This window comes from Anopheles coluzzii, chromosome 3 (assembly GCF_943734685.1).
Source record: "Anopheles coluzzii chromosome 3, AcolN3, whole genome shotgun sequence".
Classification (NCBI taxonomy): Eukaryota; Metazoa; Arthropoda; class Insecta; order Diptera; family Culicidae; genus Anopheles; species Anopheles coluzzii.
In genome coordinates this window covers 66,819,798-66,835,985 of record NC_064671.1, presented here as the reverse complement: position 1 = coordinate 66,835,985, position 16,188 = coordinate 66,819,798, and the positions used below count along the sequence as shown (strand labels likewise).

General features: G+C 44.1%; 1 protein-coding gene across 2 annotated transcripts; it reads right to left on the bottom strand.

The window, feature by feature from the left end:
• Positions 1 to 3,512: 3,512 nt before the first annotated feature.
• Positions 3,513 to 15,932, bottom strand: LOC120959755 (synaptic vesicle glycoprotein 2B-like). Of its 2 annotated transcripts, none has more exons than XM_040383386.2 (6): positions 15,763 to 15,932; positions 6,429 to 6,617; positions 5,735 to 6,335; positions 5,509 to 5,657; positions 4,613 to 5,432; positions 3,513 to 4,535 (listed from the first exon to the last, which is right to left on the bottom strand). In XM_040383386.2, exons 2-6 carry the CDS (start codon positions 6,463 to 6,465, stop codon positions 4,352 to 4,354), a joined length of 1,791 nt encoding a protein of 596 aa, XP_040239320.1. In that variant the 5' UTR covers positions 6,466 to 6,617; positions 15,763 to 15,932; the 3' UTR covers positions 3,513 to 4,351. The 2 variants fall into 2 exon arrangements, with proteins under 2 accessions (XP_040239320.1, XP_040239322.1); XM_040383388.2 differs by lacking the exon at positions 15,763 to 15,932 and adding an exon at positions 12,240 to 12,970.
• Positions 15,933 to 16,188: the final 256 nt, after the last annotated feature.

Below are 16,188 nucleotides of genomic sequence, written 5' to 3'. Positions count from 1 at the left end.
CAGGTTGGAATTTGAACCGAGTGTTTGATGCTGGACGTAAACAATAGATGTTGTGGCTCTTCAGGAAAATAAGGTTTTTGCGATTAATACAGTGATTTTGGAAGATTGAAACGATAATTTAGGCGGTAAGTCATACGATTTGATAAATTCGAGTGTAATTTAACGAAAAAAAGGAAATTTCAAGCGTTAGCAGCATGGGAATGTTTTGGCGCAATGTAAACAAGAACAAACTCGATCAAGGTTGTAGACTTTTGTAGGATTACAGCTAGTTCATTATTCTCGTATTTACGTGGCCCTCGATTAAGCTACTGTATCCACTGTTATATATGCTGGAATTACCATCAACGAGGCCTCCCGCGGCCTCTCAGTCCGGTTGCCGTTAAATTCGCCACTGGTTCTAACCACTGAACTCCGTCTACACTAAAACAAAATACGTTCGTCTTACTGAATACCTGCCTTTTGCATCATGCATTAGAATCTTAGAATTGCATCCTTAGGCAGCGGTAATCGCTGATGCGGACGAGCGTGCGTTTTCTGAAAATGTATGGAATTTGACACCCGCAGCGGGTGACAGTTTGCAACCGCATGCGTCTGAATCAAACAATTTTGATTTTTCCGCACACACGCCCGCACGCCCGCAGTAGCGATTACCACTGCCTTAGTATCGCATCCTTCCGGATCTGGTCACCGTCAGAATCAAAGTGGGTTTATTATACAGGTACCCCAAGCGAAATTTTTCGGGGATAATGAACATAAACTCATGCCATCTCTTTCTATTCATCAGCTCTACTCTCTCACACGCATCGATGAACTTTTACACATCTCTTTGTTCATTGTGCTATATTTGAAGGGCTTAAAACTGATAGATGACGATTCATGTTCATGAACTAGTAGTGGTCAAATGGTAATGGTGTAATGTTTGCACCATGGTCAACATGAGTTCAATTCCATTTTTATTGTTTTCATCGATGATTTAAAGTTTTGATTTCTTTTTAAAACATGCAGCTCCAGTAACTTCAGACCCCTTTACTCATTGTTAGAAATGCGTGTTTAATAGTCAATCTATTATTTTTATTGTTTTATTTATTTCTTTTAATTCATTTAGTATCAGTACCCCTTCATACAACAAAACAAGCAAATAGCACGATCATGAATAATAATATGGTGGCGCAACTGGCAAAGTGATTCGAAGTAGAATTAGCGATGTGGTTGGTAGCATCAAGGATGAAGCATGAGCATGAATTGGAATATGAGGGAAGGGAATGAATCCGAATGTTCATTTCTATTTTTAGCTCTTTTTTGCATGGGTTCATCCTTCACGTGTGTTCACTATCCCCGAAAATGAACTGTATTTCGCTGGTCTTTTCGGGGATAATTCGTTAACGAATTATCCCCGAAAAGACCAGCGAAAACCAGCGTGGTCGGGAGCTTGGGGTGGGCTTATCCCGAACAAATTGACAGCCGTGCTGTAGAAAAATGAAAACGAAATGACAGGAGGGGATTCGATCATTTGTTGATGTATGCGTGTGAATTCCAATGGCTATTTTGGATGATGTGTCGTAGTGTGGGTGAAAAACTACGTATCACAATCGAATCCCCTCCTGTCATTCGTTCGTCCAATATGGCCTTCCCGCCAAACCTATAAGCCCACCTAGTCCCTATACCCACTTTGGTCAGAATGTCCAAAATAGTTTGTTTGTATTATTCTTTGCTCAAAAATGCTTGGAGCGTTAGAAATCAAGGATGCTCACAGAAGAGCAATTTATACTCTTTCCTGGAATTCTGAAATCCCATCCATGTAGACACCCAATCTCCGACAGGTCTTGATTCACCTGATACAGCATTCGTCTTCACAATCTAATTCTTGCTGCTTTGCGTTTGAGTCAGGTGTACGCCTCACACACCTTCGCTGTTGTCTTGCTCACCTCATCCGTCGATGTCATCTGCGAAGCCAAGAAATTGGTCTCTCCAATAGAGAATCGTGCCACAGATGTCGTTGTCTAGCCCCACGCCTCGAATTGTACCTTCCAGAGCGATGTTAAATACGAGTATACAGGAGAGTCCGTCACCTTACCTCTGACTCCTGTGAGAGTCAAACGATTCCGACATCAAGCTCTACACTCTCACCTAGCACTGCACCCCATTCATGGTGGCCTCTAACTGCCAGATCAACTTTCCTGAAAAGTGGTACCGCTGCATGATGCTCCATAGCTCATTCCGGTCTATGGTGTCGTAGACCGCCTTGAAGTCGAAGTGCTCAAGCAGCTGTAACCAGTCTTGGGACCAATTACGAACCCATACCAGTCCTGGAACCATTAATCCATACCATTAATCATGGAGTTTATATTGAATCCATACCATTTCTGGAACCAAACACGAAACAATCCTGGTCTCGGAATTTATTTTCAACCTATATCAGTTCTGCAATAGATTCTGAATCTATATCGGTTCCCGGACCGATCACGAATCCATAACAATTCTGCAATTGATCATACCGGTCCTGGAGCTAATCAAAAACCTACACCGAGCCTGGAACCGATACAGTTCCTGTTTCGATCCAGTAGCTGAATCCACAAGTCGAAGAATCATTCTCGGCTGTATATTTGCAGCATAAAAATTCAGCGCTGGAATATTACCTGTATATTAACAGTGGCAATAATACAGTATTAATACAAGTAGATTTGGAGTAGAATAATTAAACATCAAGCAGCAGCGTGAAACAATTTGTCGCACAAACAAATCGTGCGTGAGAAAATTTAAATAAGTGAGAAAACTGCTGCACAAGAACTGCTCGAAAAATAACGGTTCGAGTACGGACCCCGAATAATCCAAACCAATGGGTTTACACGACTATTCAAATTGACGGTTAAATGGTTCAATTATTGTCACAGAGATTAAATTAATTTTCTGTATTAAGCAAGTAGTTGTAAATAGTAGTGCAAGCTTATCATATATTCCTATTGTTTGATATTTTCATTCAAAACAAGTTATTTCCATTGCAAGGTGTATTTTTTTACGACATTGAAAAATAGACGTCATGAAAGCACTTGAAAGCCTATTTTTGCACCTGATCATCAAAGTATTATAATTCAATAGAAAATAGATTATATGTTTATGAGCGGTCGTTATTTTGTAAGCAAGGAATCGTTCGGGCGACATTTTGTAAGGAAGGAAAGGAATCAACTGGTATGCTCATGGCAAAGAGAAACAATCGTTCCACTGTTCGTTTTATTTTGCAACTATTGGTTAGTCCTTGTGTCCTATCCTTCCTATTATTTTGAAAACATCTACACACCATAACATATCGTTCATAAAACGTTTGCAGACCAATTAGGCTTTCAATGCTTTCAATTAGGACATAAAGGCGATGGAGACGCCTGGTGTTTCACCGATGAAGCTCCACTTACAATCTCAAAAATGCAATAAAGTTCTCAATTAATCCTATAAAACCTCCAGTACAAAGCATAAAAAAACATCACTTCTTATCAAACAGCGTAAACAAACTCTATTTTTTTTTTGGTTTTGTTTTGCTAAACATTTATTTGGCTACTCTCTCACGTATGCTGGGGAGGGGTTGCTACGTTCGCGCAGCGCCCACCTATCAGCCTAACGCATTAGGCAGACCAGTTGGCTTACTATTTTTCTTTTAAGATTAAGTTAAACACTTCCCGCGACAGCTAACAAAACTCACCACTACAATAAATTCTTTTGACAAACATCTAGAGGGAGTGAGGGATTTGGGGGACTATTTGTTTGTTCCCCACCCGCTTGCGCCATTTGCGTCACCAGCGAATGTGTTAGGAAAAGTGGTTATAAATGGCTTCAATTCATTCTCAATCCTTCACGTGTTGGTTTTTTTTGACGTTAATTGATGAGAGGGGAATTGACATAATAGGGGGCGAAGGGGAAGATTTTGAGGAATTGGGAGTAGTAAAAAAAACTTCCATCAAAAAGAGCCACATAATTGGCCCCGTTTTGCCATTTTTTGATATGTATAGGTAGCTACGCTCTTCCCTTCCATCTCTCTCTCTCTCTCTCTCTCTCTCTCTCTCTCTCTCTTTCTCTTTCACACAAACAACCTTCTCTCTTTTGGTTGCTGTGGCTTATACTTAAATCTCTTTATCCCCCCTGGTTACCCGTTTGCGTTAGCAAAAAAAAACGATGAAAAACAGAAAAAGTCTACTCTAAAAAACTAAAAAAAAAACAATGATTGAATGGGACTCGTTGTTGAATGCACCAGCCGACGGATGTACGCTGGCATTTTGAGGGGAGATGTGGGAAGCACGGGGGAGCGGTTTCCGGGGCCCACGGTATCGGTGGTGTGAAGTTGCGCGTTGCGCCGTCCCAGTGCTTAGGACAGGGCGGTTCGCGTCGTGTTCGGCAGGAACAGACACATCAGACCGCCACCGGCCAGCAGGACGGCCACGATGAACGTCGGCGCGGGACAGTACAGGTCGAGCAGCGTGGCAATCACCACGTTGCCGATGATACCGCCCAACCGTGCGGCCACCATCGAGATCGCCACACCGGTTGCACTGCAAAACAAGCAAAATAGAAGCAAGCATTTCCGTTAAAAATCCTGACATCGAAAATATCCTTTCGACCGCCTCACCGTAAATTCGTTGGAAACACTTCCGTAATGAGACAGTCGAGCGACGCGTTGCCCATCGAGATGACGCCACTGAAGATGGCCGACACGGCCAGGTTCTGGTGCTGGTTGGTGACGAAGTACATCGACGCCGAACAAGCGCCCGCCGCCATCGTGCTGAAGACGAGGAAAAACTTACGCCCGAGCCGATCCATCCCCAGCACCGCAATCACGTTCGCGGGCAGCGCCGCCGCCACCGTAATGAGTGACTCCATAAACACAGTGCTCGGTATCGTCGCGGAACAGACGCCCGTCTGTGAGTGTGAACCCATGCCGACGACATAGTCCGTCACCTGACACACCGACGCGTCCTCCACGCCCGGATGGGCGCGCGTAAACTCATCGAACCGGTTGAACAGCTCCGGGAACCACATCATCAGCCCGTAGTAGCCGATGTGGAACGTAAAGTTGATCGTGATCGAGATGATGGTAAACTTGAGGATCGGCGACATAAACACCTGCTTGCTGTTGTCCAGTATGTCGTACAGCATGCGCTTGTACTTGTTCTTGATCGGTTTCGTGACCGCTTCCAGCTCCTCGCGCAAGCACTCGTCGATTAGCAGCTCGCGCACCGGGTACTGGTCCTTCGACTTGCCCGTGTTCGTCACGTAGATACCGCGGAAGATGGCCAGCGCTTCGTCGATCTTGCCCTGGGAGAGCAGGAACTTCGGTGACTCCGGCAGGTACAGCAGCAGTGCAGCGACAATGAACGACGGTATGGAGCAGACGAGCAGGAAGATGCGCCACGAATTGTACGTGAAGGCGGGCGTTGTGATGCCGATACCTTTAAGAGGGTCAGAAACAGTTGGAGATGTCAGTTTTAGATGTCTAAAGTGTGTCTAAAGAGCCGGCACACCTACCGGTTGGGATGATTAGCCAGGCCAGCCCGGCGACGAGCAGATTGCCGATCGTCCAGAACGCCGCCATAAAGCTAAGCATCGAGCCACGCTTCGACTTGGGCTGGAATTCGGCAAAGTACGGCCAGATGACGGGACCACTACCGCCTAACCTGTAGCGAGGTAATAGAAAGATGGGTAACGACACCGCACAACTCTCCGGGGTTATTCGTTTTGCAACACAACTTACGCCACACCGTTCAGGAAGCGAAACACCATAAACACCTCGTACGTCTGGGAGAAGGAAGACGCGACGATGCAGAACGCGTTCATGATCGAGATCACGATCAGCACCTTCTTGCGGCCGAGCGAGTCGGCCACACTGCCCCAGATGTACGCCCCGAACATCATGCCGATGAAGATGATCGAGTTCAGCCAGCCCTTGCTCTGCGTGTTCAGGTCGAGATCGCACTGGGCGGAGGGCAGGATGAACGACATCGAGATGACGTCCATCTCCTCGCTGGTGCTTACCAGCCCACATATTGCTAGCAGGATGTAGTGGAACCTGCCATAACCAGTCAGCTCTATCGCCTGCTCGAAGTCAGCCTTGATCGGTGCGACCCCTCGCTCGGGGTCCGTACCGACCGTGCCCGAGTTGGCCTCGTGCTGCTTGCTGAGGGCGAGCGGACCGGCCGCCGAGCCGTTCCCAGTGGTGCCGGGTGCCGGTGGTGGCAGTACAGCCTGTGTGTGGTCCAGCGACTTCTCGTGCAGGGAGAGGGCAACGACTCCTCCCGCCAACGGATGATCCTTGCTGTCACCGTTCGCTACTCTGTCGTCCTTTACATCGGTATCTGTTCGGGAATGGTAGAAGCGGGGTTTTTGAAGAGTGAGGGGCTGGGTTTTGAGCGGTTGATGGAGAGTGGAGCGGAGTCTTGAAGACTTACACTTTGGTTGGTTCTGATCGGTGTCACCTTCTACCATCCTATGTAGGCGAGAAGTGTGGTTGATCGGTTGCGCTGGTAAAATTCAATAAACAAGGAAGAAATTCTCCGAAGAAGTTGAGCTGCGGATAGAGCGAGCACGCGTTTATCCGATTTATAGATTGAGATTTGGTTTTGTTTTTGGATCGTAAACTGAAATTGAGAGAGAGCAAAAGAGAGATGTAGACGATTTTATTAGTTTTATTAATCTTCTTTTTATTAATCTTTTTATGAATTAAGGATCTCTTCTCCATACTAACGATGCAGAATAAATGCATACTGATCAAACACCTACATGAAAAAGCCTAGAAAAAGATCGACCATTTCAAGGTTTGAACTCAATACCAGCATGCTTGTTCCCCTGTGCGTTAACCACTGTACCACGAAGCCGTTCCAAGTCAGCTTCGATCATTAGCGAGTTTTAATCGATTGGAATTCATAATCAGACTACTGTTCCTGTGTTCCATTATTTCCAAACACCATTTCCATTTTACACAACCACAATTGTATTAATATTAAATCATTTTTACTTCACTTTGGAATGATTTCAATTTGGTGCCACTCCATCCCGAATGTAGCGATCGGCATCGTTAGCGTTGGTGGTCGTAGAAACAGCCCGTCCTGGTCGTGTGTAATTTGTTTTCGCTGCGCTGTGCAACGCCACACGCTAATGGTGGCTAATGATAGGAAGACCGGGGACCGAGTACGAGTGTGTGACAGTCAACAGTTGTAAACTAGATTAATGAAATTCGGCCCCAGCCGCAGCAAGGATGATTGAAGTAATTGAGCGTTACTACCGGTCGGAAATGTTTTCTGCCCTGTGCAGCCCCGCAACAAAGCCCAGACACTGGCGACTGTCGTCTACTTGTTGCCTGCTACGTATTATGTGATTTCGTTTGATTGGTATCTTAAATATTAAACAGCTATCGCAAGCAGGCCGTTGTTGACGATGTGCACTAATCATGTACGTCAGAGTTCGTTCGTTTAGCGGGTTTTTGATCCATCTCAAGACAATCTCGGAATTGAAAGTGCAATTAGCTGTAATTGTGTGAGTGTGTGTGTATGTTGTGTATGTACAGAGCACAAAAGTGAATCGTTTTGAAAATTAACACCTCGCCGCGCTAGTGTCGCCGGGACCAAACCAACAGCACGGCGTCAACCCGGCAACAACCCGGCACGAAATGATCACCGATACACTAATTGGGTGATTCAACCGAGCTGATTACGTTTGTGTGGCCCTTTCGCGAGCGACGATAATAACAGCGATGCCGAGTGATTGATCGAGTGTTTAGATAAGATGTTAAAATATGGGTTATTAATCTATTACAAAATAGCTGTTTGTCATTTCTATTGGGTTGTTAAGTACGTTTTTCATTCCAACGTTCTCACAAATCAATTTATCAATCCATTTGTTCCGTTTATTTGCTATTATTTGCACCCCCCCCCCCCCCCCCCCCCCCCCCCAGTCATCAAGCAGGTGTCATATTGAAATGCAAAATGTTGAAGAAATATAAGATACTAGACACAGATTCCCATAAGTTCTTAGTTCCGCGATCGCGTTAGGTATTCGCACGTTTCCGGACGTCTAATTGCACAGTGAGAATTATATTTTCCGTCAATCTTCGTTTTTACTGTCCATTGCGCATCCAGTGCCGCGTGAGAAAATGAATGCTTAAGCATTCAGTACCAACTACAAAACACAGACCGGCGGACCGGGCGGCTTTATCTTTGCGAGAAACTGGCCAATGAATATTTATGCTACGTGCCAATTATATTCCACGTTTGTGATTTAAATCATTTAACGTGTGGCGATGCAAATTTTAACAATCTGGATCAACGCAAAGTGGAATGAAATGAGTTCTAAAGCTGTCTGGCATTTTAAAAACGAAGCTTTCTGTTAGTTTCAATTCGACACGCAAGTCTTTGCAGATCAAGTGTATGGGAAAACGGATCCTCATTACGATTTGGCCGTGTAAACGAACATCCTTATTATTATTCGTACATTTTTTTACATTATTGTATATGTTCGTTCTCGTAGTTTCGCGATCATTATCTTTCTAATGTTATGTTATGGCTGTTTTTCATATTTATATTCTTCATATATTTGAATGTTTAACTTAATTAACCAAAACTCGGTTACTTTTTTATAATATTTTGTTATTTCAGATCCAATTTTTAAAGCCATAAGAATTATTAGCTAGTGAATTTGTACTCCCAAATCACATTATGAATAATCAACCTCAAAATTAGCTGAAATTGATTATGTGAACGATTCACTTGAATGTCCATCAGTTGACGACGTAAAAGCTACAAAAACCAAGCTCATGCAAAACAAAAACAGTAACATTAATAATGAAACAGCGCAAGCTCGATCAGTATGAACCCGTTTTCGCTGATCGGTAACCACACGAATCTAGTTTAAACTGACCCGCCGACTTGCATCAGACTCCGGGGGGAGGATAAAACCTGACCTTCGGCACAGTAAACGAACGGTGGCTTGTTATCTACCTCCCCGGTTTCCCAAACCTTTTGCTTGCGCGTACATTGAGCGCCTAAATCTTCCCGGATATGTTAAACCCGTTTAACTATTCATTAACTCCTTCCCATGCCGCGATCGCGCGCTTGATCGAGCATATGCACCAGCGAGAGTGACGTCAGAGAAAGGTGCCCAGACAGACAGTGCTCTTGCGCACCGTAACCGTCTACTCGTGGCCAGTTATGCGAATGAGCTACCGCTATTCCGGTTTTTTTTTCCACCCCCTGTGCACGGTGCACCGTACAAGCACGCGTACACTTACATTCTAGGCACACGCTGCGCGTGATCTGTCTCGTGGAGGGGTGGCCACATTAAGCATTGATTAGAAAATTTGTTTTGCTAATTAAATCATCAAATTAAAGCCGCCCTGAAGAGAGAGAGAGAGAGCTCTCAAGCGACCTTGCTGTGCACGGTACACCCTGCCGTTCTTGAGTGCGCAAGACTCAAGTCTCTTGGCGCAGCTATGCGGAACATGTCGAAATGCTCCAAATCCATCATCCACGACAAATTGCCGGACATCTTAATTTCTGTCCCAAGCTAGGACTCCTCCACTCGACTCGACTCGACTCGAAAGTTGCTTATTTGGAACGTTCTTCAATCGAAACTGATTACCGGAATCGTCGGTGGTGGAATTAGACGAACAACTTGCACTGCAACGACACCACAACAACAACAACAACCACGGGAGAGAGAGAAAGCACACAAGGACGTAGCTGTTTATCAGTGGTTTCGTATGTGTGTGTATTGTTGTGGATGGTGTTGTGTGTCTCTCCATTGCTTCCAATGTTTGTTTACGAGCTCGTTGACACTTGGAGCTGAAAATAGTCATCCCAAGGTACGAACAAATTCGACATTAATGTTAACGTAACCGCAGTGCAACAGCTCCAACACTATGATGATGAACTGTTTTGGCCTTTACACTATCCTCTGGTTTTCTAACTGAGTTGTTTCGTTAGGAATCATCATTAAAATGGATTTTTTTACGATTAGAGATCCATTAAGGAGGAAATCATTAAATTACATTGCTTGCACTGTTCATTTTGAAGCTACATTAGCCGTAAGCATTGTAAATCTACAAAATTAATGCAACATCACTTCTTAAAAGAGATTATTTTTTTTATTACAAAACGAAATATCAGTAATGATGATGATGGTGGTTGTTGGAATAGGATTGAAAGGGTTCAACAATACCAAGTTCAAATATAAGTGTTACAATCGTAACAATTACATACAGCTTAAAGTATTCAGTCATAGACTAAAAACAGACTAATTAGGATGTAGGGATAACTCCATAACTACATCATTTAAAAAACTACTATTTTTTTTAGTTAAAGCATTCTTTCTTAACTAAAAGACTCTTCAGACATAGAGGAATATGTTAAATTGAGCTAGTTAGGACTGAATTAATTGTCCCAATTACATTTATTATTGTGAAATATTGCCTCAAAGTCATCAGTGTTTGTCCTTAAGGCTCCAGGTTCTGACAGCGCTTCTCAAAGTTTGTTCCAAAGATACCAAGCTATGCCTCGTTATCACCAATGATAGACTCTTGTGTAGTAAGTATTTTACTACAAATTTAATGTATTTTAGTGTGTTTTACTTAACTACGTTTTATCCATACTTCAATGATTATTGTTATATCGACTATACTGGCTCAAAAAGGCAAAAATGGTACATTGAAAATGCAGAAATTTAAGAAGTCTGTCCAAATTTCGTGCTTTAGAGGTAATAGACGACTTCTTCCATTTGGCGTAACGTCCTACGTCGACATGCCGGCCTATATAGGATTTCGACACTTTATTTGGTACTAAGTAGCCGAATAGTCAGTTCTTGCTACGAGGGGGGACGGTCCATCGTAGGCTTGAACCCATGACGGGCATGATATTGTCTGTGTGGTTCTATTAAATTTTTCTCACTTTGCCTGACACATTTTTGTCTGTTGAATATAATTTTTGCTAACCCTTTGAACCCTTTGAAGTTCTAATAGGTTTTATCCGTAAACAACAATTTATGCTCTTCCTTCAGGTATGCTCTCGATCTATTCAAGATTTGAATCTGTGACGGAAATGGTTTTTAGGTCGTACAACTTAACGACTGCACTTATGACACCAGAATCTTTGGAAAGATATTCTCAATCAAACATAGTTCAACGTGGAATGTAACCTGCCTACTCAAACAAGCGTGCCAAAATCTTCAAAGTGTAGCGAAAGGCTTTTTTGAAGCTTTATTGGCGGACTCTTATACATCTTCATGTTCTGAACCATTATCCATCATATTCTACATACGACAGGGTTAACAATCCATATAAGATTAATGAAGAATAAGATCAAAAAGTAAAAAAGTTGGAGGACCATCAAGGTACTTAAACTAAAACTTCAAACATAAACACCTTAAGATCACCTTTTGAGATAGTTCTTGTAATCCATTTTGTAGCCCGCTGTACCACTGATGGCACCTTCGCGTGGATAGTTCACGTTAACTTTGCCACTCGCAAACCTTTGAAGGGTCATTCGCTTTCATTTTCTCGCATCTTCCATTATGCATTAAAATACACACAAGATCACTCTCCCCCACCTGGTACCCTGACCAGTGATTATCTTCTTGTCGGAATGAAAACAAGCCCCCCATCCCACTCTTATCCGTCGATCGATCATCATCACCTATTACAGTGCAAACTTCAAACACACCGTCAGCCGTCGATCAGAATTTAAATACACCCTCCACCAGTCGCTATCGAAATTCGGTGCATCCGAATGCATTCGTGCGGTAGTTCCGCGTAGCAAATAATTGCTACTATTGCTGCAATATACCGTGCCAGCGTGTGAATTCTTCCACATTGCCGGCGGCACATACTAGGCGCTACACAACCATGGCCAAGGGCGTGGGAGATCCGTAGTTCCGATCGAGGTTCCGATCGGGGGAAGGTATGCATTTTATGCTGCCCTGAAGCCCAACGCCTCGGTGGACATCGAAATGGGTGGTGAGTTCACCACCGAATGCGTGGTGATGTAAGCGAAACGAACGGCAATTTAAACTCACTTAGTGCAGGTGCTACAAAAGTAGTGCCTTGTTTTGCGTATAATGGGGAAGGCGGATCTATTCATCCCGAAAAAAAAGTGCCACGCAATGTACAAAACAAGTATTTTCAACCGTAGCCCCGTCATTAAACGAACAAGAACCGGCTCCTTGTTTTCGATTAGAAGAAATCGATTTCATCCGCAAGAGAAAACAAAACGTACCTTTTCGTCACAAGCAACAGTTGGCGGGCTTGGATCTTCGCTCGAACAAACGGGTCGTTTTACTGCTACCTTTGTCACTGGAAATGGTCGATTTTATGCACGGTACTGCCAATAAGCGTACCAGCTCGTGAAACATTAACACTTCTGCTGCTTGAGGGGCGAACGCGCAAAGGTGGGCAAAACGCAAACAAACATTCACAACCACGCAGGCACAGGATTTGGTCACGACTTTTCTTTGGTTTGAAGAAGAGCTTGGAATGGACTGGAATTACACACGCTGTTTCGTTTACTTCACACAGAAACACACCGGAGAGAGTGCCTAAATCCCCTAAAAGAATGGGGTTAACTCAATTGCATTTGCCGTTAAGTCCGCCAAACATGCTCGCAAGCACCGTTAGTAAAGGAAGAACTGACGCGGAAGGAGCACATTTACACGATCACGAAGCACGAGATCATCCACTGTGTACGGCAAGAGCGGCAGCAGGGCTGTTGATCTGTTCGATCCTTTGATGGCTACGGCTGCCTGCGTCCTAGACGACCGATATCTGGCGAGTGAATGTGGCTCACGATCGGCTGGACAACGCAGATGGCAAAACACAGCCACACACACACACACACGCTTGATCGAGAGTGACACACTGCTAGATGTATAGATGATCGCAAAGGAGAACCTTGCAGAACTGGTGCCTCTACTCGACTTGGTGCGCAACGATCGACGGACGCTTTACAACTGAACGTGTCCGGCGGATCGATCACCAAAGTCTAGCCGTTTTGCGAGCGCAACGATCCCAACGAGGGGGATGAATCAATACAGCGTGCGCGCTCGGGGTGGTAGCTACAACACAGTGATAAAACCACCCCCTCTTTCCCCTTCCCTTTTATTAGAATGACTCTCTGGTGAGTTGTTGATACTGCGGTATTGTTGGCTCATCTGACACGCATACACACAGACAATAGACAGACACTTCGATTCGGGTTTCGACTCTTTTTCGGCTTATCGGGAGTTATCGCACTGCAAACTTTGTTGTTGCTGTTGTTGTTGTTGCACGGTACGAAGGTTGCGGGAAATGGTGCATAGCACGCTAGAACCGATGGAACCCCTTTTTGCGGACGGGATGGGTCTGCCGGTGGGATCAGGTTCGGGCGCTTTTGTCTTTACTGAGGGGGAATGATTCTGACCATCGTGATCGTGACCATCGTGCAATACAAATTCTCACCATTTCATGGGAGGTGAATCTCTCTCTCTCTCTCTATCTGGGAGGCACGACTGGCATAGTGTTGTTGCAGTGAATCACTCTACATCAGCTCGACGTTATCAAACAACGGAAATCAATGGGTTTGAATTTGACGAACTCAATATTGTGGATGAATTTGATGTTGGATTTGAAGAAATTAATTTGATGATTTGATGGATTTGATGATGAGATAATATCTTTATATTTCCAATGTAATCTTCAAAGAATCCAACCACAGGTCATCTCTAAACCTTTCCAAAATCATTATAATAATGATGATTTGTTGGAATTCTTGTTTCAAATCTATGAAGTATCCTGTAGCTGGGAAGGACACCCTTGAAATCCGAAGGGGAAGGAATAAAACGATAGTTAAAATCGGGTTCAAACCTTGAAGATCCTTGTAAGATCCGATGTTTTTAGGATCCAGAAGGCACATTTAAATGAATGTTCCTGTCCATTTGATAATTGAATGTTAGTTGTATCACGAAAGCATGTACGAACAACGATCATCTTGTCCCAAAACGCGATCGTTGTTCGTAAACAATCTACAAATTCGCAAAAAATAATACAAGTTTTGCTGTTGTTCTGAATCCGGGACATCTGTTTTTGGTCTCAAAAACAAGAGTATTACGCATTGTTTATGATCATGCACAAGGTAAATATATACAAGGTTTCTGTAAGGTCCAAAAAAGTCCATTTCAATGAGCTTGGCAGCTCAGTAATGACGTCGGTTAGATGATTAAAGAGTTAAAATATGGGAAACAACCTGAAAAACTCAAAACAAGAACCAGAATAACTGTATAAACATGTCTACAATTGTTCAGAGCTTAGTCGTGAAATATTTATGATAGAGATCTTCTTTGCTTATAAATTACAAAAAAGGCAAAAATAATCCCAGAGCGATTAAAACGTTTAAGACAACACAACAAGATAAGCTATCTTATTATCTTAATCCCAATCGTACGTCACGTGAACAGCGAGACGACGCAATGACTTACAGCTCATGCACACAGCATCTTAAACAGTTTTTAAGGTAGAACAAATAGACTTCCTGATATTTTCACGAAAATCCAGGAAGCCTTAAATCAAGCCTCCAAAAAGACGAAACACTAACACGCAAATCAGTAAGAACCTTCACCTTCTGGGTACTGGGTAGCGACCGACCGTACTAGCTCTAATGTTTCATTAATCGTCTGCACAATAATGCTCCGGAACGTCGGAAAGCTCCACCCTCTTCAAATCTCATAAAAAGGTCAGGAGGGCTTGTATTCACATCTCACCGCCGGGGAAAACAGTAACTTCCGCCCAGCTTCGCGTGACTGCAGCGTGTAAAAAGATCTAACGCCTTACGGTGTTCTGCTGTTTACGCGCATTCTCCGACGTCTCTCACTTTCGATTAGGCCGGGTCGGGGGGCTTAACTCCCACAAATTAAAGCCGAGCGGAGCGGATCGAACGCAATCGACAGGTTGTGCGTGCGGAGTGCAACCATGCGCATGTACTACACGTCTGGCATTGTGTCTGGGCAGTCCAGAGGGGACAAAGGCTTCCAGCCATTTTGAGATGTTTCGACTTGTAAGCTGCAGACGCGGTACCGTAATTGACGCACAGCCTTTCGAAACCTTTTCCTTCCGCAGGCTGTTGCCTGAGAATATGAGAACCTCTTACTGCATGTCAGCTCCATTTCAAAGTCATCTTTCGCCGCCGCTAGCAGCGGGAAACACCACCACTACCATCATCCCATGGCCGATAGCGTTCCTGGTCTCTAATTAGCGCTTGCTTTCTAATTCCCCAGAGAGCGTAGCGAATCGGGTGTGATGACTCAGTCGACAAAAAGATCCTCACAAAACGGGCGGGGAGGGTTAAGTTTTTGTTGTCTTGTTTGCTTCATGCTGGTGTAGTGCGCATTATCTTTTTCGGAAGAATTCCTAAACCAAACACACACACACACACACACACACACACACAGAGCAATTAACACAGTTTCAATAGAGTTTGCCAATATCGTTTGCAAATAATTGGTAGAGCCTAATTTCGTAGTCGTCGATCGATCGTGTGCGCGATCGTGCTTGTCTGGTGGCAAAGGGCAAGGACAGATGTATTTACAAACTTGCAACACTGCGACACCAACTCTCTTTCGCCACTGTGCGCTACGTTTTGCGTAAATAAACAACATTAAGCACGGGCTCCACGTGGAAAGCTTCTTTTCGCAAGACCCTTTCTGAAGTTTCTGCTCTTTCAACGTTTGGCGCATGTGCATTATTGATTGCATTTTTCACTTACTGCTTACCTTTCTTTTTTCTTTCCTCCACAACACTACTGGTTATGGCAGCGTTCCACTACACCTTGCAGCACAGGCCCACACCACACTGTCCTTTCCCAACTTAGATCAGTTACTACCGGGAGTACTCGCACTCGTACGGGGTTTGCAAGCAAACCTCGAAAGGTAGGATTGCTACCGGCGTACGCCTTTTATATGCAAGACCATTTCTTACCATTCCCGAGTGCGACTGAAAGATTAACAGCCGGAGATAAACCCTGTCTGTTCTGGCTTATCATACTGCAAACAGCATCACGCGAAACGCGACAGCTTAAAACGCCTTCCCAACGTGATCGTAAGCTTCTGCCAGCTTCCCAAAGGCTCTTCCCTCGTCAACAAGAAGTCCAAATTCAAGTTCTGGGGTATAAAAGATGGTAAAAGGGGTGCTGCTATGAG